The sequence below is a fragment of the Rhinatrema bivittatum genome, chromosome 14 (assembly GCF_901001135.1).
Source record: "Rhinatrema bivittatum chromosome 14, aRhiBiv1.1, whole genome shotgun sequence".
NCBI lineage: Eukaryota > Metazoa > Chordata > Amphibia > Gymnophiona > Rhinatrematidae > Rhinatrema > Rhinatrema bivittatum.
Genome location: NC_042628.1, coordinates 3,067,892 through 3,093,746, shown reverse-complemented (window position 1 = coordinate 3,093,746; position 25,855 = coordinate 3,067,892). Strand labels below are relative to the sequence as shown.

General features: G+C 51.1%; 1 protein-coding gene across 1 annotated transcript in view; it reads left to right on the top strand.

The window, feature by feature from the left end:
* Positions 1-25,855, top strand: part of SLC9A3R2 (SLC9A3 regulator 2) — an 84,337-nt gene that overhangs the window by 52,942 nt on the left and 5,540 nt on the right. Inside the window, exons 3-6 of the mRNA XM_029576552.1 lie at positions 9,869-10,033; positions 15,370-15,523; positions 23,802-23,845; positions 24,424-24,489. Coding sequence (XP_029432412.1) covers positions 9,869-10,033; positions 15,370-15,523; positions 23,802-23,845; positions 24,424-24,489 — 429 coding nt within the window. The remainder of the gene's footprint in view (positions 1-9,868; positions 10,034-15,369; positions 15,524-23,801; positions 23,846-24,423; positions 24,490-25,855) is intronic.

Genomic DNA, 25,855 nt, shown 5'->3' with positions numbered 1-25,855 from the left:
TAACCAGGATAACCATTTTTTTTCTTTGTTATGTTCATGATGACATCCACATATTCTAGAATCAATATTTGTACAGAGGCAATATTTACTGCTCCTGACAAGAGCAGGGTCCAGATTCTCACAGCAGGAAATGTCCGGGTGTGCATATAAAATGCCCCACATCCATCGGGGAATCCACCAATGTTCAAATACAAGAACATCTGAGGTTTTGTGCGTCTTTTGTGTTTTCCTCTTGGGTCCATTTCTCTAGCAGCGGAAAAAAAACAACAAGCTAGACGCATGCTGAGGACGTGGGCCTTTCTGTATTTGCTTTAACTCCCTCATTCTCTCTGGTTCTCGGGCTATCTGCTGCTCTCTCACTAGGCCTTCCTTCCGTTCTCTGGGTCTCTCTGTTGTATAAGTTTAATTAGAATGGAAAATCTTTATATGTGTGTGTGTGTGTGTGTGTGTAAACTGACGCAAGGCAATTTAACCTACAACCTCTGTTTAAGTGATTCTCGCCAGTGAATATGTGACGCATTGGCCGCAGGTGATTACTGCTATTTGAAAACTAAGGTTCTCCTATTATTAAATCTGTATTTATTTATTTTATTTAGACATTTTATATACCATCTGGAGATAAGCAGGAGAACTAAAATGTGTGAGCACAGTGACCCATCTGCAATGCAGGTATTTATCCAGGGGATGTGCAGGGGATCTAGGTCTGCTCTGCTCCTCGAGGGCTGCAAACTGTTTGGCTGTTCAGGATATCCCTAATGAATATGCATGAGAGAGAGCTGCAGGCACCACCTCCACTGTATGCAGATCTCTCTCATGCATATTCTTTAGGAATATGCTGAAAATCCGACTGGTGTGCGGCCCTTGAGGACCACATTTGGACACCCAGGAAGATGTAGGACATCGGGCTTCTTGTCATGTGGGGTTGGGACACACTCTCGGGATTGCAGTGGGTCTGATGCAAACAAGGGACAATGGGAGCAATGCATTAAGGAAATAAGAGCGAGGCACAGCCTTGTCTCCCCCAACCCTAGACCCCTCCATGCACAGCTCCCTTTCCTGCTGTGGGGATTTTGTTATGAGGAATTTGCTTCATCTTTACAAGATCACGCAGTCATCCTAGGAGAGGCCAAAGTGTCCTGTTTTACAAGCAACTGTGCAGAGTGAATTGTGGGCTTTAAAACCAAGCCTTGTCTCTTTGTGCTTTGTGTTTAAAGGTGAAGGTGCATCCTGTAGCTCCCGCTTCCGAGCCTCCACAAAGGAAATCTCTTAGACCTGCCACAGATGATGCCTGGACGGCAGTTCACAGCCTTGCGTTTAACACAACCACTCTCATCCCTTAGTTATTTCATGAGAGGTCCCTACACAACATCGTTCCTGTAAAATCCAGGCTGAGGGTCTGTAACCTTCCAGAAATAGGCAAGGAACCACCTTTTGGGTGCTGCAGGGTTGAGGAAAATCTGGCTGCAACTTCAGACTAGGAAGTTTCTGGGGGGGACAGGAAAGCAGTACAAAACCAGGGAAAACGAGCTGAAGAGTTCAAAGCATGAAACTGCGTTGGCAGGAGGGCCAGGGTCCTGCTTGGGTTCCCAGTTGGGGTGGTTTCTCCTTTCAACCCCTCGGAAACTTGACAATGCTCCTCTTTCTCTTTGGCAATGCCCTGGTCCAAGCTTGCCAGAGCAGCACAGAGAGAGAGAGACCCCCCTCCCAATGGACAGGAGAGGCAAAACGCCTTCCCTTGCTGGAGCTGCGGAGAGCCACAGCCCAAGCCTCTTGGTTCTTCTCCCGGGCTCTGAATCTCCTCCTGCTCAGGCTGCAAGTAGTCAGGGAGCAGACCAAGCAACCTTAAGCCTCGCAGTCCCCCTCCCCAATTAACTTTCAGGACCTTAGGTCTCCCCCTGAGATTTTAATAATTAAGCGCAACAATCATGATCATCCCCCCCCCCCCCCCCCCCGAATTACCCTGTAAAAACAAATAATTGGACACCCGGTTTATATATTCACAAAACAAAAGTTGAATTTGTGCTTCAGAAATCATGGCACAGTGTCTGTGATTTTTAAGTGTAGACTGCACATAAAATCAAGAAACACAATCATTTATACATGAAAAGCAATCCCTAGGACACTGGCTAAAGGTAATCTCTGAAATGCTTGGAAACTACTCACCATATAGAAAACAAACATGTGCGGTGCCACAGGCTCCTTCCATTAGCAGGCGCTTTGTGAAGTAACACAAAACCCTGCAAAGGAACCTGCACCGCACAGGTGAGGTTATACAGAGCAGCAGCAGCATTGCTCTGCCAGGACTGCACCTCTCTTTGGCGCCCTCCAGAGGTTGCCATCCAAGGTGCCTAATGGTTGAAAGCCAGCCCTGCTCACACTTCCTGTACTGCCTGCTAGTAAAGCGAGTTGCAGGTCTCTGCAAAAGTGCAGCAACAAATTGCCGCGGGAAGGCAGAGGCCAGGGAAATGGTTGCTTAATACGAGCACAACTTCTGACCCCTTTTCAGTGAAAGCAGTTTCCTGTGGGACCCGTGTGATCCAGGAGGAGAGCAGGATCTGCCCTGTGAGCGGCAGTAATATCTTAAGTGAACAGATGTTGTTCTGCTATTTACACTGTGCGCTGAAGCCTGGGGACGTCCGTCCGGATGCTGCGAGCAGCCATCTTCTCGGAGTGAGGCGGGCTGTATTGTTTCATGAAGGTCAGCATCCACCTTCTGGTTTCGTTTAGGTGGTGCCAGCTGAGAAGAGAGGCACAGATGGGTGTTAAACTGTACAGGGCTGTGAACATTAATGGAAACAGAGAGAATACTTTCAGAATGGTCCCGCTGGCCGTAGTCTCAGTCCAAGTCCAGCGAGGGATAGATCTCCACCTGCTTCTCTGTGAATAACATCCCAGACTGTCTGCTTCCAGTACACGTGGTCCCTCTGCCCTCTGCGGGACGAGAGCACCCACCGCGCCCTGACCGGCTCCCCTGGGGAGGGAGCACAGACTCATCCTTTGTACCAAATACTGAAGGACAGCGCAAAGAGCTTGCAGGCTTTCCTCCTCCTGAGGCTGCAGCACCTCTGTGGCATCTGTGCACCTGCCAGGAGATTCACCCACAGGGTTAAGGTTCTCTCTCTGCTTCTGTATTGCACTCTGGCCCCCAGCACTGGGCTTCTTCACGCTGGGTCCAGGTTTCCATTCCCCCAACACACGTGGCTGCTGTGGCTGCCTTTTATTCGACAATGCTTTCACGTTAGCCTCCAAACGTGGAACCCCGGGGGAAATGATGCAAATACTCAGCCATATTCTTTCTCTGTGTCCTTGCCTCAAGCCGGTGCGGAGGTGTGCAGGTGCATTCACAGATCCAGAAGATTCGGACACAAGCTGCAGTGTGAATGCTTCTGCTATGACTGGGGCCGCTTTTAGTGGAGAGCAAACAGGGCACTTGTCTGGGGCCTCAGAACTGAGCGATATCTCTGAGACAGAGCTTTAGAGTGCCTGACGCCGTCCTGACCCACTCCTGGGCCCCAATATATCTAATGCTGGCCCTGCTATGGATCCTGGAACTGGACTGAGACCACCCTCTCATTTCACGTAGGCCACTTGAGCAATGTCCTGCATGCAGTGCAGAAGGCCAGGAAGCCACAGTCCGTCTGCAGATTCCTCTATTCCTGCTTTTGTATTCTGACCTGAGGTTTCCTGGAAGCAAACGGAAATTAAGGAGGCTTCATGGGTGGCTCGGAGAAGGGTGAGCGTCCTACCTGGGGTGGTGGGCCGTGGGATCCACCCCTCCCACTGTGCTTTGCTTGGTGATCATAGTTTTGCGGTGGGTGGGTGTGGGTGGAAGAGAGTTGGGCTGTAATACAGGATCTGAGTTCTGGGGAACTGATCCCGGCTATGCCATTGACTCTTGGTGCTCCAGCTCAAGTCCTGTTTTTTTCCTCCTTGTACCTGAGTTCTAATCCCAGCTTTGGTACTTTCAGCATGTAGAGGATTTGTGTGAAGCCTCCGTGATGAAACAGAGACAGTGCCCTGGTCCCAGGAAACATTTCCCCAGTGCATCTGCAACACTGGTTCTTGCCTTCCGTCCAAGCAGAGAACAAGAACAGGAAGAACTGGATGCGAGCCAAAGCAACGCAGCAAGCAGAAGGCCCCCCTGGATTCTGAGTTTTAGTTTCAAACACAAGCCAGAATTTGCACAAAATATTTATTCTTGTAGTTATAAATAAGATCTCAGCTAGGAACTGGTAAGTAAGGTAGGGAGGTCAAACTTCCAAAAGAAGGCAGCCAGGATCACCAGCTCTGCAGGTGAAAAGCTTTTCTGTTTTGATTTTGCTTACGTTTGCGTCTCAGTACTGCACCGTTACAGCTCTTACTTTGTGTACAGGGCTTGCAAGGGACAACATGGTGCTGCACTTTGTATACTGTGGTAAGTCAGTCATGTGACCTGAAGGCATGCTCTGGTACAGGGCATGGCACCCTGGCACACCAGTTATGGCCTGGAGGCACGGCGCTGGGCTTGGTGCCCCTCTGGATGGTCAGGGTCTTGGCCTGGAGGCACGGTGCTGGGCTTGGTGCCCTCTGGATGGTCAGGGTCTTGGCCTGGAGGCATGGCACTGGGCTTGGTGCCCTCTGGATGGTCAGGGTCTTGGCCTGGAGGCACGGTGCTGGGCTTGGTGCCCTCTGGATGGTCAGGGTCTTGGCCTGGAGGCACGGTGCTGGGCTTGGTGCCCTCTGGATGGTCAGGGTCTTGGCCTGGAGGCACGGCACTGGGCTTGGTGCCCTCTGGATGGTCAGGGTCTTGGCCTGGAGGCACAGCACTGGGCTTGGTGCCCTCTGGTAGGTCAGGGTCTTGGCCTGGAGGCACGGCGCTGGGCTTGGTGCCCTCTGGATGGTCAGGGTCTTGGCCTGGAGGCACGGTGCTGGGCTTGGTGCCCTCTGGATGGTCAGGGTCTTGGCCTGGAGGCACGGCACTGGGCTTGGTGCCCTCTGGTAGGTCAGGGTCTTGGCCTGGAGGCACGGCGCTGGGCTTGGTGCCCTCTGGTAGGTCAGGGTCTTGGCCTGGAGGCACGGCGCTGGGCTTGGTGCCCTCTGGTAGGTTCAGGGTCTTGGCCTGGAGGCACGGCGCTGGGCTTGGTGCCCTCTGGTAGGTCAGGGTCTTGGCCTGGAGGCACGGCGCTGGGCTTGGTGCCCTCTGGTAGGTCAGGGTCTTGGCCTGGAGGCACGGCGCTGGGCTGGTGCCCTCTGGATGGTCAGGGTCTTGGCCTGGAGGCACGGCGCTGGGCTTGGTGCCCTCTGGTAGGTCAGGGTCTTGGCCTGGAGGCATGGCGCTGGGCTTGGTGCCCTCTGGATGGTCAGGGTCTTGGCCTGGAGGCATGGCACTGGGCTTGGTGCCCTCTGGATGGTCAGGGTCTTGGCCTGGAGGCATGGCGCTGGGCTTGGTGCCCTCTGGATGGTCAGGGTCTTGGCCTGGAGGCACGGCACTGGGCTTGGTGCCCTCTGGATGGTCAGGGTCTTGGCCTGGAGGCATGGCGCTGGGCTTGGTGCCCTCTGGATGGTCAGGGTCTTGGCCTGGAGGCATGGCGCTGGGCTTGGTGCCCTCTGGATGGTCAGGGTCTTGGCCTGGAGGCACGGCGCTGGGCTTGGTGCCCTCTGGATGGTCAGGGGTCTGGGCCTGGAGGCACGGCACTGGGCTTGGTGCCCTCTGGATGGTCAGGGTCTTGGCCTGGAGGCACGGCGCTGGGCTTGGTGCCCTCTGGATGGTCAGGGTCTTGGCCTGGAGGCACGGCGCTGGGCTTGGTGCCCTCTGGTAGGTCAGGGTCTTGGCCTGGAGGCACGGCACTGGGCTTGGTGCCCTCTGGATGGTCAGGGTCTTGGCCTGGAGGCACGGCGCTGGGCTTGGTGCCCTCTGGTAGGTCAGGGTCTTGGCCTGGAGGCATGGCACTGGGCTTGGTGCCCTCTGGATGGTCAGGGTCTTGGCCTGGAGGCACGGCGCTGGGCTTGGTGCCCTCTGGTAGGTCAGGGTCTTGGCCTGGAGGCACGGTGCTGGGCTTGGTGCCCTCTGGTAGGTCAGGGTCTTGGCCTGGAGGCATGGCACTGGGCTTGGTGCCCTCTGGATGGTCAGGGTCTTGGCCTGGAGGCACGGCGCTGGGCTTGGTGCCCTCTGGATGGTCAGGGTCTTGGCCTGGAGGCACGGCGCTGGGCTTGGTGCCCTCTGGATGGTCAGGGTCTTGGCCTGGAGGCACGGCGCTGGGCTGGTGCCCTCTGGATGGTCAGGGTCTTGGCCTGGAGGCATGGCACTGGGCTTGGTGCCCTCTGGATGGTCAGGGTCTTGGCCTGGAGGCACGGCACTGGGCTTGGTGCCCTCTGGATGGTCAGGGTCTTGGCCTGGAGGCATGGCGCTGGGCTTGGTGCCCTCTGGTAGGTCAGGGTCTTGGCCTGGAGGCATGGCACCTGGGCTTGGTGCCCTCTGGATGGTCAGGGTCTTGGCCTGGAGGCACGGCACTGGGCTTGGTGCCCTCTGGATGGTCAGGGTCTTGGCCTGGAGGCACGGCACTGGGCTTGGTGCCCTCTGGATGGTCAGGGTCTTGGCCTGGAGGCACGGCGCTGGGCTTGGTGCCCTCTGGTAGGTCAGGGTCTTGGCCTGGAGGCACGGCACTGGGCTTGGTGCCCTCTGGATGGTCAGGGTCTTGGCCTGGAGGCATGGCACTGGGCTTGGTGCCCTCTGGATGGTCAGGGTCTTGGCCTGGAGGCATGGCACTGGGCTTGGTGCCCTCTGGATGGTCAGGGTCTTGGCCTGGAGGCATGGCACTGGGCTTGGTGCCCTCTGGATGGTCAGGGTCTTGGCCTGGAGGCACGGCGCTGGGCTTGGTGCCCTCTGGATGGTCAGGGTCTTGGCCTGGAGGCATGGCACTGGGCTTGGTGCCCTCTGGATGGTCAGGGTCTTGGCCTGGAGGCACGGTGCTGGGCTTGGTGCCCTCTGGATGGTCAGGGTCTTGGCCTGGAGGCACGGCACTGGGCTTGGTGCCCTCTGGATGGTCAGGGTCTTGGCCTGGTGGCACGGCGCTGGGCTCTGTGTATTGAGGTAAAGAGAGGATCTTTTCAGGGGGCAAGGTGCTGGGCTTCCTGGGAAGTGTCACGTAAGGTTCTAAACTTTCTCTAATGTGATCTAGAGGCAATGGAGCTTGGATGTGGGGCCTCTTCTGCTCTGGGCTGCATTCTCTGGACGGTGGCCATAGTTCTGCAGAAGAGCAGGGCCCACTGCTGTGATAGACAACAAACAGACCTGGAGTGTGACGTTTCCTTCCCTCGCTGGGAGGTCTGTGCACTCCAGTTCAGCCCTTTCTCATGCTCTCACACCAAGGCACTGGGAGCTTTTTAAGGTGGAGTCAAATCCGCAGCTCTCTGGTAAGTCCTCAGCTGCTTGTCAGCTTATCAAGAGGCGGTGAGGGAAGGCAAACTCTCTGTGAGACATTATCTGCTTTCTGCAGAATGTTACTTGCCTAGACCCAATGAAATAAAAAAAAGAAAGGCCCGGAAAAGTTCATAAGATTAAAGGAGAAGCCGGGCTGTTCTGAGTACGGGGCCCAGGAATTTGCTTTATAACAGCTGGAGAGCGTCTCTGTGCAAGCTGAGCTGGAAGATGTGGCCCTGGGTGGTGACGTTCCTGCCATCTCCCTGATCTCTGTCACTGCAAGGACAGAAATGTTAAGCATCTCCCAGGCCCCTGGCGTGGTTTCTGCTCCCAGGCCAGCAGGAGGTGGACGCTGGCCTGGAACCCCCAGAGGTCAGCAACGCCACCGGACAACTCGAACTAACAACGCATTTCCTCCTGAGCTGCGTGAAATTCAGCGAGATCGGGGACACAACTTCCCACAAAAAGCTCCTCTAATCCTGGGGCAAAGAGGATCCTGCAACAGGCCCGGAAGGTATGGGCGACAGTGTGGACCAGAACCAGAACCCGCAGCTCTTCTGCTGTTATTTTGCACTCTTTTTCTGTCCTTTTCATTTTAATCATTGTATGAATTACGTTGCAGCCCATGCAAAACTGTGCTGCCAATGACGCTGCTGGAATCTGGAAACAGAATAATTGTCCCTGGTTTCTGGTCGCCACCCCCTTCCGTACTTGTCCTAAGCATGTTTGAAGTCTGTCCCCTTCCCTTCCAGGCTGAAGCCCACATTTTATCCTCTTTCACAGGTTCAGTGTTTGATTTATCCTGGAGCATTCTTGTCACAAGAACCCACTTCAGAGCTCCCTCTCTGCATTCAGGTCTTGTTTGTTTGTGCTGCGCAGGCTTTCAGGCTTTGCCTTCTGCTGATCCACGGAGGAGGCCCAGTACCAAGCGGTGTAAGGCGGTGACTACACGGATAATGCAGGCTCCCAGATCCCTCCCTTCTTAACCAGAGCCAGACTTTCCTTCTGCAAAACAACCCCTTAACCCCTCTAATCCTCAGCACTGTCCCAGTGCATTTCTGAGTGCAGCTAAGCCCGCATGCAACGTTCCTGTGTGGGGCCCATGAGGCATTAACCACGAGGCTCTGGGCATTTCAGGAACACTTTTGCTCCCGTTTGTTGTCCTGAGGTCTAGAACAGTAATTGCAGTGAGGCAGAGAAAATGTTCTGGGTCGACTCGGAAATTCTGTTGCTGACCACTGAAGCATCTGTAGGGTGTATTCAGCCCTTTCATTGTTCAACAGGGAAAAAAGAGCCAGGAAATAAATGCAAGGCAGACTTTCAGAAGGGAATGAGCTCTGAGACGTTGTATTTACTTTCTGAACACATTTTAGCTTATTACAGTTTGGGCCCGAGGATGCTTTGGGAGCACTGCGGCTCCGTCAGGTTCTGCTGGGAAGCAGGTTCCCTGTGGTATACGTGTGTGTAGTATACGTGTGGGTGTAGTATACGTGTGTGTGTGTGTGTGTGTAGTATACACGTGTGGGTGTGTGTGTGTGTAGTATACACGTGTGGGTGTAGTATACCTGTGTGTGTGTGTGTAGTATACCTGTGTGTGTGTGTGTGTGTAGTATACACGTGTGTGTAGTATACCTGTGTGTGTGTGTGTAGATATACCTGTGTGTGTGTGTGTAGTATACACGTGTGTGTAGTATACCTGTGTGTGTGTGTAGTATACACGTGTGTGTGTAGTATACCTGTGGTGTGTGTGTGGGTGTGTAGTATACTGTGGGTGTAGTATACCTGTGTGTGTGTGTGTGTGTAGTATACACGTGTGTGTAGTATACCTGTGTGTGTGTGTGTGTGTAGTATACACGTGTGTGTAGTATACCTGTGTGTGTGTGTGTAGTATACCTGTGTGTGTGTGTAGTATACCTGTGTGTGTGTGTGTGTGTGTAGTATACCTGTGTGTGTGTGTGTAGTATACCTGTGTGTGTGTGTAGTATACCTGTGTGTGTGTGTGTGTGTGCATCTTTCTGGAATTTGTAACTGGGGGTGGGGGAATGCACATTGCTGTGCTCCCTGATAGCACAGCAGACTTTCTTTCTCACAAGTCATTCGGAGGTCCCCATTCCCATCTCGTGACATCGGATATTAATCAGCCGCCTCCTGATGTCCTCTGTTGAGGGTTCTGCACTCAGCCCTCTTAGGATGAGCCCGGGGCAGGTGGGAGCTCGAGCTCTGTATTTCAAGAGCAGGACACATAGCTGCAGTCTGCCACGTTTTAGGTGCCACTTCAGGAGTCTGCAGCCTGTGATGCCTTCCCAAGCTGCAGTTCTTGACTGTGGCCAGCGTTGCCTCAGTAACAGCAGGGTCTGTAATTCCCTCTCATGCCCTGCTGCTCAGTATTTCCCATCTTTTAACAAGCGGTCTTCAGCCACTCCTTGCTTTGATTTTGCTGTTGATTGAGTTCTTCCTTCTAATTTCTAGATGAAAGAGCTTTGCCCCCGTCTGTGTTACCTGAAAAAAGGACCCACCGGGTATGGGTTTAATCTGCACAGTGAGAGGTCCAAGCCAGGGCAGTACATACGCTCTGTGGATCCCGGATCACCAGCTGCCAGAGCAGGGCTGCGACCACAAGACAAGCTCCTGGAGGTAAGTGGCCAGCAGTGTGTGTGTGTGTGTGCCTGTGTGTGCTTGTGTGTGTGGTTATGAGATATAATATGCACACATGCAAGGCAGGCTCCTGGAGGTAAGTGGCCAGCAGTGTGTGTGTGTGTGTGTGTGTGTGGTTATGAGATATAATATGCACACATGCAAGACAGGCTCCTGGAGGTAAGCGGCCAGCAGTGTGTGTGTGTGTGTGTGGGTGGTTATGAGATATAGTTTGCACACATGCCTGTAGAGCTCAGTAGAGTGTGCATGAGGACATTTACTCATGCAATCTGTATTGCTGTCCTTTGGCCATGCTGCGAGGAGGTGTCCTGGGTATGGATTGTATTCTCACCTCTACATGTGTAATCTGGGTTTCTGTTCCTGTGGAGAGTTTCAGAGTAAACGTATGCACATGTCTGTCCCGCCAGTGAAAGTCTGGCGCAGAATACTTAGTGCTTCATGCGACATGAAGGTTACAGGAAAGATGAACGTCTGTGTCTGAGGAAGCCACAAACAGAATGTACAAGACATAGTCGATGTGTTTTCCCCATGCACAGAAGAGGGAAATGGGATGCAGGCAGTCATTTCAGCGCACGCGTGCGATGCCGGGAGCACATGGCTGCGTGACCCTGGGGTAACACTGCTGCATTGTGTGGGACGCAGGTTTTGATGCCAGGCTCTTGCATCTTTAATAGGAGCTGTGCATTCACGGGCAGCAGAGTGCACACCTGCAGCACACTGTGTGTCCTGGGCGGCTTTGTTTCTTTTGTGGAAAGGGAGGACGGCGTGAAGAGCAGCCTTGGGGATTGGGAAAGGTGATACCCTGGCCCTACCTGGCTGCTTGGTGCCTCAGTAAATATTTGATGTCAGACAGCAGCCGTGGGTGAGGGGAAGGGGGCGGAGCTCAGGCAGGGCTGGGGGAGGGCTTCCAGACTCCGCCTGGGAAGAGAAAGTGGTGAGGGGGTTGCTAAGAAACCAGGAAGAGAGAAAATTCCCCTGCGTCTGTCCCTTTCAGGGCAGGAGCTGAATGTGAAGTGGAATTGGAGCCGGGCGTGTGCGCCAGCAGGCATCCATGGGGAGGGGGAGGGGAAGAGAAAGTGCCTCCCTGTGGGGGAGGGGAAGAGAAAGTGCCTCCCTGTGGGGGAGGGGAAGAGAAAGTGCCTCCCTGTGGGGGAGGGGAAGAGAAAGTGCTTCCCTTTATTTTTGATTTATATTCTGCTTTTTGGCACAGTGGATTTCATTCAGGTATTGTAGGTATTTCCCTATCCCCAGAGGGCTCACAGTCTAAGGGCCCAGGCCGGGGTTTGCTAATAGGCACATTAGGCCTGTGACTGGGGGGTAGCAGAATCTCACTGAGCAGAGAAGAGCCTTCCGGTTCCTGCTGCAGCCCCTCCCCTCCCAGTGCAGAGATCAGGAGGGGAAGGGTGAGGCTGGAAGGGACAGAGCAAAGAAAAGCTGCTCTACCCCCCCTATTCTGTACCCCCCCCCCCCTCACACACACACACATCATTCAGGAAAAGGATCCAGGTGTCATCGTTGAAAATGCATAGAAATCCTCAGCTCAGCGTGCAGCACCAGCAGCAGCCAAGAAAGCAAACAGAATGCTGGGGATTATTAGGGAAGGAACGGAGAATAAAACTGATAATATCACAATGTTCCTGTATCGATCCATAGAGAAACCATACAATGAGCATTGTGTGTGGCAGCAGCCAAGAAAGCAAACAGAATGCTGGGGATTATTAGGAAAGGAACGGAGAATAAAACAGAGAATATCACAATGTTCCTGTATCGATCCATAGAGAAACCATACAATGAGCATTGTGTGCAGCAGCAGCCAAGAAAGCAAGCAAAATGCTGGGGATTATTAGGGAAGGAGCGGAGAATAAAACAGAGAATATCACAATGTTCCTGTATCGATCCATAGAGAAACCATACAATGAGCACTGTGTGCAGCAGCAGCCAAGAAAGCAAACAGAATGCTGGGGATTATTAGGGAAGGAACGGAGAATAAAGCAGAGAATATCACAATGTTCCTGTATCGATCCATAGAGAAACCATACAATGAGCATTGTGTGCAGCAGCAGCCAAGAAAGCAAACAGAATGCTGGGGATTATTAGGGAAGGAACAGAGAATAAAACAGAGAATATCACAAAGTTCCTGTATCGATCCATAGAGAAACCATACAATGAGCATTGTGTGCAGCAGCAGCCAAGAAAGCAAACAGAATGCTGGGGATTATTAGGGAAGGAGCGGAGAATAAAACAGAGAATATCACAATGTTCCTGTATCGATCCATAGAGAAACCATACAATGAGCATTGTGTGCAGCAGCAGCCAAGAAAGCAAACAGAATGCTGGGGATTATTAGGAAAGGAACGGAGAATAAAGCAGAGAATATCATAACGCCTCTGTATCCTCCATGGTGCAACCTCATCTTGAGTATTGGGTGCAGTTCTGGTCACCACATCTCAAGAAAGATATAACAGAATTAGAAAAGGTACAGAGAAGGGCGACCAAGATGATAAAGGGGATGGAACAGCTCCCCTATGAGGAAATGCTAAAGAGGTTAGGACTCTTCAGCTTGGAGAAGAGACGGCTGAGGGGAAATATGATAGAGGTCTGTAAAATAATGAGTGGAAAGGAACAAGTTAACCAGTTGTTTACTCTTTCAAAAAATACAAAGACCAGGGACACACATGAAGTTACTGGGTAATACATTTAAAATTAATAAGAGAAACATTTTTTTTACTCAACGCATAATTAAGCTCTGGAATTCATTGCCAGAGGATGTGGTGAAAGCTATTAGTGTTAGCTGCATTTAAAAAAGGTTTGGACAAGTTTCTGGAGGAAAAGTCCATAAACAATTATTAAGGTGGAGTTGGGGAAATCCACTTATTGCTGGGATAGGCAGCATCGTATCTATCCACCCCTTGTGACCTGGAATGGCCACTGTTGGAGACAGGATACTGGGCTTGATGGATCCTTGGGCTGACCCAGTATGGCAGTTCTTATTTTAAGATTTCTTGGCTACTCCTGCACTCTGAGAAGAAGATTTCAAAGTATTATCAATGATGACACCTAGATCCTTTTCCTGCATGCAGATTCCTAATGTGGAACTTTGCATTGTGTTCTTATATACTAAGTAGTCCTGGGGGAATTCTGCACTAATGCGGAGCACAGAATCTGCACAGAATTCCCCCCCCCCCCCCCCGGTGCAGTATTGCCAAATTCTGCGCAGAAAATGGCAGAGGACATTTTCTACGTTTACAGAACGCTGTAAACGGAGCACGTGCTGTTCGTGGTGATGATGAAGACCCCGGTGAGAGTGTGTGTGTGTGTGAGAGAGAGGGGAGGGTGAGAGGGAGAGGGGATGGGAGATGGGGTGTGAGAGAGAGAGCAGGGGGGAGGTGAGAGAGCAGGGGGATGGAGGTGCTTGATTGGGGGTGCCAGAGAGAGGGAGCCTATATGAGGAGATTGTGAAGGAGTGTGTGTGTGTGAGAGATTGGGAGCGTGTGTGTCTGAAAAAGGGATCATGTGTATGTGAGGGTGCTAGCCTGTGTGACGGGATTGTGTATGTGTGAGACAGAGCCTGTGTGAAGGGGTGCATGAGTGAGAGACATAGGGAGCCTGTGTGAGGATGTATGGGTGAGAGAGAAAGGGAGCTTGTGTGGGTGTGTATGCAAGAGAGAGGGACCCTGTATGAGGGATGTGTGTGTGTGCGAGAGAGTGAGGGACCCTGTATGAGGGATGTGTGTGTGTGTTCTAGAGAGAGGGAGCCTGTATGAGGGTGTGTGTGTGTGCACTAGAGAGAGGGAGGGACAGAGGGACCCTGTATGAGGGATGTGTGTGTGTGTTCTAGAGTGAGGGAGCCTGTATGAGGATGTGTGTGTACTAGAGAGAGGGAGGGACAGAGGGACCCTGTATGAGGGATGTGTGTGTGTGCGAGAGAGTGAGGGACCCTGTATGAGGGATGTGTGTGTGTGCGAGAGAGTGAGGGACCCTGTATGAGGGATGTGTGTGTGTGCACTAGAGAGAGGGAGGGACAGAGGGACCCTGTATGAGGGATGTGTGTGTGTGTTCTAGAGAGAGGGAGCATGTGTGTGTGAGAGAGGGAGGGGCACAGGGAGCCTGTGTGAGGGGCAGTACTGAGAACGGGGTCAAACTCTGGGACTGGCAATAGAGTGGAAGGGGTTGAGCCTAGAGGTGGTGGGGAGAGATACTGGCAGGTGGAGGAGTTGGGGCCTGAGAGGGCAAAGTGGCCAGGGGAGTAGGGAGAGCGAGTGGAAGGGACACTCTTACAGTGAATTTCTAAGGAAATTCCGCTCAAAATATTTAAAATTCTGCATCATTAAGTAATAACTTTTTTCTGTATTCATTTAAAAAGAAATTACTTAAAGACTGTCATGTAAATTGTGTTATTCTGACCAATATAAAGTTTGCAGAATTTTAAGTTTTTGTGTGCAGAATTTTACATCTTTTTGCACAGAATTCCTCCAGGAGTAAGTAAAGCTTCCTGCCCATTCTGGGTTTATGGGGAAAAGGCTCAGCAAATCAGGCCCTAAATTTGAACTTGGAGCAATGGAGGATAAAGTGACTTAGCCCAGGTCACAAGGATTGGTGGTGGGATTTGAACTCTGGCTTCCCCTAGGCGGCTGCTCCGCTCCTCTCCCTGTGTGGGAGTGGGGCAGGGGGATTGCTAGCTACAGGAGCTGAGGGAGGAAATGTGTGTGTGAGGAAGGAGATTACTCACCTGGGGGGCGAGGGTGGGGAGAGGAGAGACAGTGTGTTTTGGTGTGGAGGAGGATTACTCACACCCAAGATGTCATTTAGCTTTCTGTAGATTGTGTACTTAGCGCTGCAGGTCCGGGAGCAGTCTAGGGTGGGGTTAAGGTTCAGGCTGATTTTTGAAGCATTCTTAAAACCTCTCAGGAATTCTTTTGTACAGAATAGTTCAGGTCTTAGCTGACCTTGTATCTAAAGAAGGGCTCTGTGAAAGCCTCTTCTGACACTGTAGGGGAAAGGCCAGGAAATATTCCAGCATCGGCGCTGTTTCAACCCACAACTTCGTAAGGTGAGAGCAGGCAACTCCGGTCCTGAAGTGCCATTTTCAGCAGATGCACAGTAATTATGCATGGCATTGCCTCCATTGTATGCACATATACCTCATGCATATTCATAGTGGATATCCTGAAAAGCAGGCCTGTTTGTTGCACTCCGGGACAGGATATTCCTACCCCTCCCCCCCCCCCCACCACCACCACCACAGGGTGTGTGTCAGAGCCTCAGGGCACTGCTGACCTGTGATCAGCTGATTTCTGTCTGTCTTTTTGCTGTAGGTGAATGGCCAGAAAGTGGAGGGCTTGAAGCATTCAGAGGTCGTGTCCTGCATCAAAGCTCAGGAGAATGAAACCAAGCTGCTGGTAGCGGACTCGGAAACAGAAGAGTACTTTAGAAAGCTTGGAATAACGCCTACAGAGGCCCATGTGACAGGTGAGAGCACATAGTGTCCCACCTCAGGCAGGACGCAGCTCAGGAACTACACCTCTCGCCACGGTGATTCCTTCACCTTTAAAAAGCCAAGTGAGGTCTGGACAGGGCTCAGGCTCTGTGCATGGTAGAATTGGTTCAGACCCTCATTCACATCCCTGGCAACTTTTAAGAAATTAAGAAATGCCAGGCTGAATCACACTAAGGTCCATCGAGCCCAGCATCCTGTACATAAGAACATAAGAAGTGCCAGGCTGGGTCAGACCAAGGTCCATCGAGCCCTGCATCCTGTACATAAGAACATAAGAAGTGCCAGGCTGGGTCAGACCAAGGTCCATCGAGCCCAGCATCCTGTACATAAGAACATAAGAAGTGCCAGGCTGGGTCAGAGCAAGGTCCATCGAGCCCAGCATCCTGTACATAAGAACATAAGAAGTGCCAGGCTGGGTCAGAGCAAGGTCCATCGAGCCCTGCATCCTGTACATAAGAACATAAGAAGTGCCAGGCTGGGTCAGACCAAGGTCCATCGAGCCCTGCATCCTGTACATAAGAACATAAGAAGTGCCAGGCTGGGTCAGACCAAGGTCCATCGAGCCCAGCATCCTGTACATAAGAACATAAGAAGTGCCAGGCTGGGTCAGACCAAGGTCCATCGAGCCCTGCATCCTGTACATAAGAACATAAGAAGTGCCAGGCTGGGTCAGACCAAGGTCCATCGAGCCCTGCATCCTGTACATAAGAACATAAGAAGTGCCAGGCTGGGTCAGACCAAGGTCCATCGAGCCCAGCATTCTGTACATAAGAACATAAGAAGGGCCAGGCTGGGTCAGACCAAGGACCATCGAGCCCAGCATCCTGTACATAAGAACATAAGAAGTGCCAGGCTGGGTCAGACCGAGGTCCATCGAGCCCTGCATCCTGTACATAAGAACATAAGAAGTGCCAGGCTGGGTCAGACTGAGGGTCCATCGAGCCCTGCATCCTGTACATAAGAACATAAGAAGTGCCAGGCTGGGTCAGACCAAGGTCCATCGAGCCCTGCATCCTGTACATAAGAACATAAGAAGTGCCAGGCTGGGTCAGACCAAGGTCCATCGAGCCCTGCATCCTGTACATAAGAACATAAGAAGTGCCAGGCTGGGTCAGACTGAGGGTCCATCGAGCCCTGCATCCTGTACATAAGAACATAAGAAGTGCCAGGCTGGGTCAGACCGAGGTCCATTGAGCCCAGCATCCTGTACATAAGAACATAAGAAGTGCCAGGCTGGGTCAGACCAAGGTCCATCGAGCCCTGCATCCTGTACATAAGAACATAAGAAGTGCCAGGCTGAATCACACTAAGGTCCATCGAGCCCAGCATCCTGTACATAAGAACATAAGAAGTGCCAGGCTGGGTCAGACCAAGGTCCATCGAGCCCAGCATCCTGTACATAAGAACATAAGAAGTGCCAGGCTGGGTCAGACCAAGGTCCATCGAGCCCTGCATCCTGTACATAAGAACATAAGAAGTGCCAGGCTGGGTCAGACCAAGGTCCATCGAGCCCTGCATCCTGTACATAAGAAGTGCCAGGCTGGGTCAGACCAAGGTCCATCGAGCCCAGCATCCTGTACATAAGAACATAAGAAGTGCCAGGCTGGGTCAGACCAAGGTCCATCGAGCCCCGCATCCTGTACATAAGAACATAAGAAGTGCCAGGCTGGGTCAGACCAAGGTCCATCGAGCCCCGCATCCTGTACATAAGAACATAAGAAGTGCCAGGCTGGGTCAGACCAAGGTCCATCGAGCCCTGCATCCTGTACATAAGAACATAAGAAGTGCCAGGCTGGGTCAGACCAAGGTCCATCGAGCCCAGCATCCTGTACATAAGAACATAAGAAGTGCCAGGCTGGGTCAGACCAAGGGCCATCGAGCCCAGCATCCTGTACATAAGAACATAAGAAGTGCCAGGCTGGGTCAGACCAAGGTCCATCGAGCCCAGCATCCTGTACATAAGAACATAAGAAGTGCCAGGCTGGGTCAGACCAAGGTCCATCGAGCCCAGCATCCTGTACATAAGAACATAAGAAGTGCCAGGCTGGGTCAGACCAAGGTCCATCGAGCCCAGCATCCTGTACATAAGAACATAAGAAGTGCCAGGCTGGGTCAGACCAAGGTCCATCGAGCCCAGCATCCTGTACATAAGAACATAAGAAGTGCCAGGCTGGGTCAGACCAAGGTCCATCGAGCCCAGCGTCCTGTACATAAGAACATAAGAAGTGCCAGGCTGGGTCAGACCAAGGTCCATCGAGCCCAGCATCCTGTACATAAGAACATAAGAAGTGCCAGGCTGGGTCAGACCAAGGTCCATCGAGCCCAGCATCCTGTACATAAGAACATAAGAAGTGCCAGGCTGGGTCAGACCAAGGTCCATCGAGCCCTGCATCCTGAACATAAGAACATAAGAAGTGCCAGGCTGGGTCAGACCAAGGACCATCGAGCCCTGCATCCTGTACATAAGAACATAAGAAGTGCCAGGCTGGGTCAGACCAAGGTCCATCGAGCCCAGCATCCCGTACATAAGAACATAAGAAGTGCCAGGCTGGGTCAGACCAGGGTCCATCGAGCCCAGCATCCCGTACATAAGAACATAAGAAGTGCCAGGCTGGGTCAGACCAAGGTCCATCGAGCCCAGCATCCTGTACATAAGAACATAAGAAGTGCCAGGCTGGGTCAGACCAAGGGCCATCGAGCCCAGCATCCTGTACATAAGAACATAAGAAGTGCCAGGCTGGGTCAGACCAAGGTCCATCGAGCCCAGCATCCTGTACATAAGAACATAAGAAGTGCCAGGATGGGTCAGAGCAAGGTCCATCGAGCCCTGCATCCTGTACATAAGAACATAAGAAGTGCCAGGCTGGGTCAGAGCGAGGTCCATCGAGCCCCGCATCCTGTACATAAAAACATAAGAAGTGCCAGGCTGGGTCAGACCGAGGTCCATCGAGCCCAGCATCCTGTACATAAGAACATAAGTGCCAGGCTGGGTCAGACCAGGGTCCATCGAGCCCAGCATCCTGTACATAAGAACATAAGAAGTGCCAGGCTGGGTCAGACCAGGGTCCATCAAGCCCAGCATCCTGTACATAAGAACATAAGCAGTGCCAGGCTGGGTCAGAGCAAGGTCCATCGAGCCGTGCATCCTGTACATAAGAACATAAGAAGTGCCAGGCTGGGTCAGACCAAGGTCCATCGAGCCCAGCATCCTGTACATAAGAACATAAGAAGTGCCAGGCTGGGTCAGACCAAGGTCCATCGAGCCCTGCATCCTGTAGATAAAGAGTCCAGTCCACGTCACAAGAACCCAGCAGATCTCCAACAGTTGATCTATTCCACTCTCAGAGATAAGCTCCAGCTGTCCCAAATCTAATAACTGTTTAAGGATTTTTCCTTCAGGAACTTGTCCAATCCTCTTTTGAACCTCACTCTGTTAGTTGCCTTTCCACATCGTCTGGCAACAGAGTCCATAGCTTGACTGTGCGCTAATAGAAAAACAAATATTCCTGCCATTTGTTTTAAATGTGTTGGTTCCTAGTTTCGTGGAGTGTCCCCTAGTCCTATTGTGATTTAAAAGGATAAATAATGGTTCCCTATTTAACCACTCATAATTTTATAAATCTCAGTTGTGTCTTCTCCAAGCTAAAGAGCCCTCATCTCTTTAGCCTTTCTCCATAAGGAAGCTCTTCCATCCCTTTTCTCATTTCTTTCCCTCATCTCTGTACCTTTTCTATTTCCTGTGTCCTTTTTCAGATGGGACAACCAGAACTGCACACAATATTCGAGGTGAGGTCACATCATGGATCTGTACCAAGGCATTCTGATAGTCTCCGTTTTCTTCTCTATTCCTTTCCAAATAATTCCTAGAATCCTACTTGCCTCTTTGATCGCTGCCACAAATTGAGCCAAAGTTTTCAAGATACTGTCCACAAGGGCTTTGCACTTGTTCACATAAAATTGCCCAGGCTGCTAATCTCACAGGGTCCTTCTGCAGTTCCTTACAATCTTATTTTATTCAGTTATGTAAACCGTTTTGATTAAACATTGTTTGTAAAAATGGTATACAAATACTTTTAAATAAAATAAATAAATAAATCTGCTGCTGTTTCAACAACTCAAAACATTTTTGCATCATCTACAAATTTGGTCACCTCATTCGTTGTTTCTCTCTTCCTATCGTTTATAAATATACTAAACAGCAGAGATGCCAGACTCTTGGGGGCACTGCACTATTGACCTTTCTCCATTTGCAGAACTGACCATTTAATCCCACTCTCTGTTTCCTGGCTATCCAGTTGTCAGTCAACCATAGGACATTGCTCCGTATCCCCTGACCTCCCAATTTCCTGAGGAGTTTGTCTGAGGGACTTTGTCAAATGCTTTCTTAAAATCCAAATATACTACATCAATGAGTCACTGTTATCTACATGTTTATTTACACCTTTCACCCAGCACCAACATCAGGCTAACTGATCTATAGGTTACCTGATCATTTCTGGAGCCCTTTAAAAAAAAAAATTGGCATTGCATAACCATCGTCCGGTCTACAGTGTTAGGTTTAAATGATAGGTTGCAGATCACTAGAAATAAGTCTGCAATTTCACATTTGAGTTCCTTCAGAACTCTGGGGTGAATACCATCTGGTCCCAGTGATTTGTTATTCTTTAGTTTATCAATCTGATTTATTACATCCTCCAGTTTCACATTGATTTTGTTTAGTTGCTCAGTCACCACCAGCAAAAAATGTTTCTGTGGTGGGTACGACTCGAACATCCTCCTCAGTATAGATGGGCAAAGCATTCATTTAGTTTTTTCGGCTATTTTCTTTTCTTCCCTGAGCATCTTTTACCACTTCAACATTTAGCATTCCAACTGACTCCCTCGCAAGCTTTTTGCTTCATATATTCTTGAAAAAGTGTTTATTTGTTTTTACCTCTATGGCAAGCATCTTTTTTCTTAGCTTTCTTAATTACTTTTTTACATCTAACTTGCCATTTTCTTCATTTCGGTCTGCTTTCCATTTTTGAGAGATGCCTGTTTGGTATTAATTGCCTCTTTCACCTTACTATTAAAGTATGCCAGCAGTCGTTTGGTTTTTCTTCTACATTTTTTAATGCATGGAATACATTTTGTCTGGGCCTCAAGGATGGCAATTTTTAAACAATGTTCCCGCTTCCTCGAAGTTTTTAACCTTGTGAACTGCTCCTTCTAGTTTTTTTCCCTAACAAATTTCCTCATTTTATCATAGTCTCCCTCTTTATAGTTAAATACTACTGCAGTTTTCCTTAGTATTTGCCCTTCAGTGATTGTTAAATGTAATTTCATTATGATTATTGTTGCCAGGAAGATTCACCATCTTTATTTCTTGCACCAGATTTTGTGTTCCACTGAGAACTAGATCTACTATAGTTCCCCCTCCTGTTGGTTCCATGACCAAACTGCTGCATGAAGCAATCATTGACGGTATCTAGGAACTGCACCTCCTTTGCATGTCCTGTAGTGACATTTACCCAATCAGTACTCAGATAATTGAAGTCTGCTATTATTATCATGTTTCCCATTTTACTAGCCAGTCTGTTTTATCATCCTGGCCAGGCACGTGGTAGTGTATCACCACTTTTATACCCTTCCCTTTTACTCTTGGAACTTCTGTTCATAAGGATTCCAGAGTGCAGTTTGTTTCTTGCAAACGTTCATCTTGCTTGACTCTATGCCATCCCTCCTCCACCAATTTTATCTGCCCTGTCATGTCAATATAATTTATAAACTGGAATTAGTATGTCCCATTGGTTAGTCTCCTTCCAGCAGGTCTCCGAGATGACTATTATGTCTCTATCTTCCTTTAGGACCATATTATTTTTAAGATTTTTGTCATTCACAAACAGACATCTTCATGAAGTTTTACTTGTATTTATGTTTTTTATGTACCCACAACCTGCTTATTATCAGGTGATTACAGGCAGTTTGGAGTCATTTTTATCTGTATGTTCTGTATTCAAAAACATCTGGTTTTTTTTCAGCTCTATCAGAACATTCTAACTTATTTGATTTGCCAGTGACTTTGAAGATATCTCCCTCTGAACCATACACTGCTGAGCGACTGTCTGCTTTCCCCTTTGTTCTAGTTTAAAAGCTGCTCTATCTCCTTTTTAAAGGTTAGCGCCAGCAGTCTGGTTCCACCCTGGTTAAGGTGGAGCCCATCTCCTCGGAAGAGACTCCCCCTTCCCCAAAAGGTTCCCCAGTTCCTTACAAAACTGAATCCCTCTTCCTTGCACCATCGTCTCATCCATGCATTGAGACTTCGGAGCTCTGCCTGCCTCTGGGGACCTGCGCGTGGAACAGGGAGCATTTCAGAGAATGCTACCCTGGAGGTTCTGGATTTAAGCTTTCTACCTAAGAGCCTACATGTGGCTTACAGAACCTCCCTCCCACACATTCCTGTGGTGTTGGTGCCCACAAGTACCATGACAGCCGGCTCCTCCCCAGCACTGTCTAAAATCCTATCTAGGTGATGCGTGAGGTTCGCCACCTTAGCGTCAAGCAAACAAGCAATCCTCACACCCACCAGCCTCCCAGCTATCTACATTCCTAATGACCTCATTGCCAACTACCATGGCTGTCTTAACCTTTTCCTCCTGGGCACGGACCCCTGGGAGACTCATCCTTGGTAGGAGAGGATAATGCATTACCTAGAGAACTTGTCCTGGCTCCACTCTGAGATTAGGACTACATGAACTTTCTCTCACCCGCTGATCATACCCAGACTCTCACATATGCACTCTTTTTGATCTGTTCTCACTGCAGCCCTTCTCCACCCCCCACCCTCTAACAATTCCCCTCGGTGCACTCTCCTTTTTTGCCCGCAGGCTCAACCCCACCAGGCTCTAATCCTCTCCTCTGTTCTGCTGCTGCCACCACTATCGCCTCCTTCCTCTGCCTGCATGGGTTGATGCCACCTCCTTTTTCCAGCCCACAAGTCCAGATTCAGCCAACACTCAGAGATTTCTGGTGTTTCTCCAGAGATGCAGCATTTTATACCCAGTCCTGGAGAGCTCTGAGGAATGCTTATCTGTTGGAGCTGATCGGGGCTGGGAGCGTGCAGAGGTGGTGCAGCAGGATGAAAAGACAACTGGTACGGACTAGTACCAACTCTCCAGCCTTTGGGCTGGCAAGGATTTTTGGAGCATGCCATCTTAGGGGGGAGGGGGTAACGCTGGAGGACTAGAGAGTTCGGGGCTGGTATGGGGAAGTATCTTTGACTTATCTGAGATTTGCTGAGCTTATAGCCCTTCCATGTCTTATAGTATAAAGTGACAGGACATCCCGCAGGTGGGATGTAGTGCTGACCTTTGAGTCACATGGTGCATGGGTTCAGTGTATGCCACAAATCATGGGCTCCTGCTAAACTTGCAGGGCAACAAAAGCTGCAGTTAGCACAAGGTTAAAAGCTGTGCGCAGTAACAGTATTGTGAAATATGCAAAGCAGTCCGAATTGCACCCTCCCAACAAGCTGCCAGCCAGTGAGAGAATTACCAGGCACAATGCAGATGCATTACAGATAAGGCTCTTTGAATTGAGACATAGTGGGGGGAGGGATGTGAAGAGATGGTGATGGAGGGGGCAGATGATGAGAGGGCCACAGAAGGATCCTTGTTTGCTGTTGCTGTCTTTCACCCAGGTATTGCCTCATTCACTGGTGCTGTGCTGGGAGTAGGATGGGTGCTGAAAGGGTCTCTGTCTTACTAAGCTGGCAGCCCCAGTCTGCTGCTGTCTGATGGTTGTCCTGCACGTGACACTTACCATTGTCACTGTTTTGCTTACTTAACCCTAACACTGGATGCAGGGCCTGAGTGATGGCCTGGAGACACGAGTTCAAATCCAGCTGCAGTACATGAAGTGTTTTTCTCAATACAGTCGCTAAAGGAAGGAATAATATACAATTAATATACAATTAGCCTCTTCTGACACGTGATCCTGCAAGGGGTGCTGCACGGCAGGACTCTGTGTGTGTCTCTCTGTACTGGAGTAGCAGTGAATGCTGCGTGGCAGGACTCTGTGTCTCTCTGTACTGGAGTAGCAGTGAATGCTGCGCGGCAGGCAGGAGGTACATTGTCAAAGCTGGGTGTGGACTGTGTCAGTACTGAAATAGCAGGAGTGAGATAGATTGGCAGAGCTTTTCTGAAGATGTGCGCCCTTTCTGTGCCAGAGCACTGCACTGCATTCATTTTCCTCTTGTCCTTGTGTTTTTAGGTTTCTTGTCACCGCTGATCACTAATGGATCTGCACAGACACAGGTGAGAGCTGTAACCTTGTGAGCCCTGCAGTAAAATCTAGCAAGGAGAATGCATTCAGATCTTAGCTTCAGGGGACGGAGTACATCTTTCACTAGATGATGGGGGATGCAGATTACAGGGGCTGCACAGTGGTCTCCATAGAGAACAGCACATTCCCAGGGCTGTGTAGGTCCCTAGGAAGTAGAAGAAAAGCAAGGATTCAGGGACCGTGGGATGTCTGCTGGGCGTTTCTGGTAGCACTCAGTGGTGGTGATGGTTTCTCTGGCCCCGAGTCTTGGTGGCAGGAAGGGAGAATGTGCTGTGATGAGATCTGAGAAGTCCAGGTTTGAAAGTGGAAGAGAGAAGCTGAATGAAATGTGGAAAAGGCAAGGGGCGTTTAGTTCATTTTTTAATAGCATTTCAATGGTTAACCTCCTCCTGCCCGCCACGGAGATGGGCACAGAAGACTCCTAGCGGTGAGGAAGGAGAGGGGGGAGCCAGAGGCTGGGAGGGTGCCTGGGTCTCTCTGTGATTTCCCACCTGCACTAGGAATGCTCGTGGGCCTTTAACGTGATGCTCCTGTGTGTCTTCTCCAACAGCTGAATGGAGGCTGCTCGACTACGTCCTCGCACAGCGACCTGCAGAGTCCTGAGAGAGAACGAGAGGTAAGGCCGGCCGAGGAAAAGAAGAATCACACTGTGCAAATTGTGTAAGAGGAGCAGACAGAGTCTGTTGCGTTTTAATTAAGATACCCTCTGTGTTATCTTCCAAAACACTTCAGAGGACTGAAGGCAGCGATGGGACAGCAGTGCAGGCAGCTCTGACTAGAAAACAAAGTGCAGGACTCCCTCCCTTCCATTCAGTGCCCTGGAAGAGTCCATTTCTGTTCTGCCCCCTGTGAATGCTGTAACCATCACCTGCTTTAATCTTTCAGTAATGACTGTAGAAAGTGAATTCCTATTGGGGAGATAGTAAGCCTCATCCTGGGAAGCCAATTCCTACTCAGAACCCAATGTTTTACAGACGAAGGCAGATAAAGCATCCAGGCTTGTCCAGTCTCTGCCCGGCTACCCCAGTAGAGGCTGCTGGCACTGGGCAGCAATCCCCAGGCCTGTCCAGTCTCTGCCCGGCTACCCCAGTAGAGGCTGCTGGCACTGGGCAGCAGTCCCCAGGCCTGTCCAGTCTCTGCCCGGCTACCCCAGTAGAGGCTGCTGGCACTGGGCAGCAGTCCCCAGGCCTGTCCAGTCTCTGCCCGGCTTCCCCAGTAGAGGCTGCTGGCACTGGGCAGCAGTCCCCAGGCCTGTCCAGTCTCTGCCCGGCTTCCCCAGTAGAGGCTGCTGGCACTGGGCAGCAGTCCCCAGGCTTGTCCAGTCTCTGCCCGGCTTCCCCAGTAGAGGCTGCTGGCACTGGGCAGCGGTCCCCAGGCCTGTCCAGTCTCTGCCCGGCTTCCCCAGTAGAGGCTGCTGGCACTGGGCAGCGGTCCCCAGGCCTGTCCAGTCTCTGCCCGGCTTCCCCAGTAGAGGCTGCTGGCACTGGGCAGCGGTCCCCAGGCCTGTCCAGTCTCTGCCCGGCTTCCCCAGTAGAGGCTGCTGGCACTGGGCAGCGGTCCCCAGGCCTGTCCAGTCTTTGCCCGGCTTCCCCAGTAGAGGCTGCTGGCACTGGACAGCGGTCCCCAGGCCTGTCCAGTCTCTGCCCGGCTTCCCCAGTAGAGGCTGCTGGCACTGGGCAGCAGTCCCTAGGCCTGTCCAGTCTCTGCCCAGCTTCCCCAGTAGAGGCTGCTGGCACTGGGCAGCAGTCCCCAGGCCTGTCCAGTCTCTACCCAGCTTCCCCAGTAGAGGCTGCTGGCACTGGACAGCAGTCCCCAGGCTTGTCCAGTCTCTGCCCGGCTTCCCCAGTAGAGGCTGCTGGCACTGGGCAAGGTTCCCCAGTAGAGGCTGCTGGCACTGGGCAGCGGTCCCAGGGCTTGTCCAGTCTCTGCCCGGCTTCCCCAGTAGAGGCTGCTGGCACTGGGCAGCAATCCCCAGGCCTGTC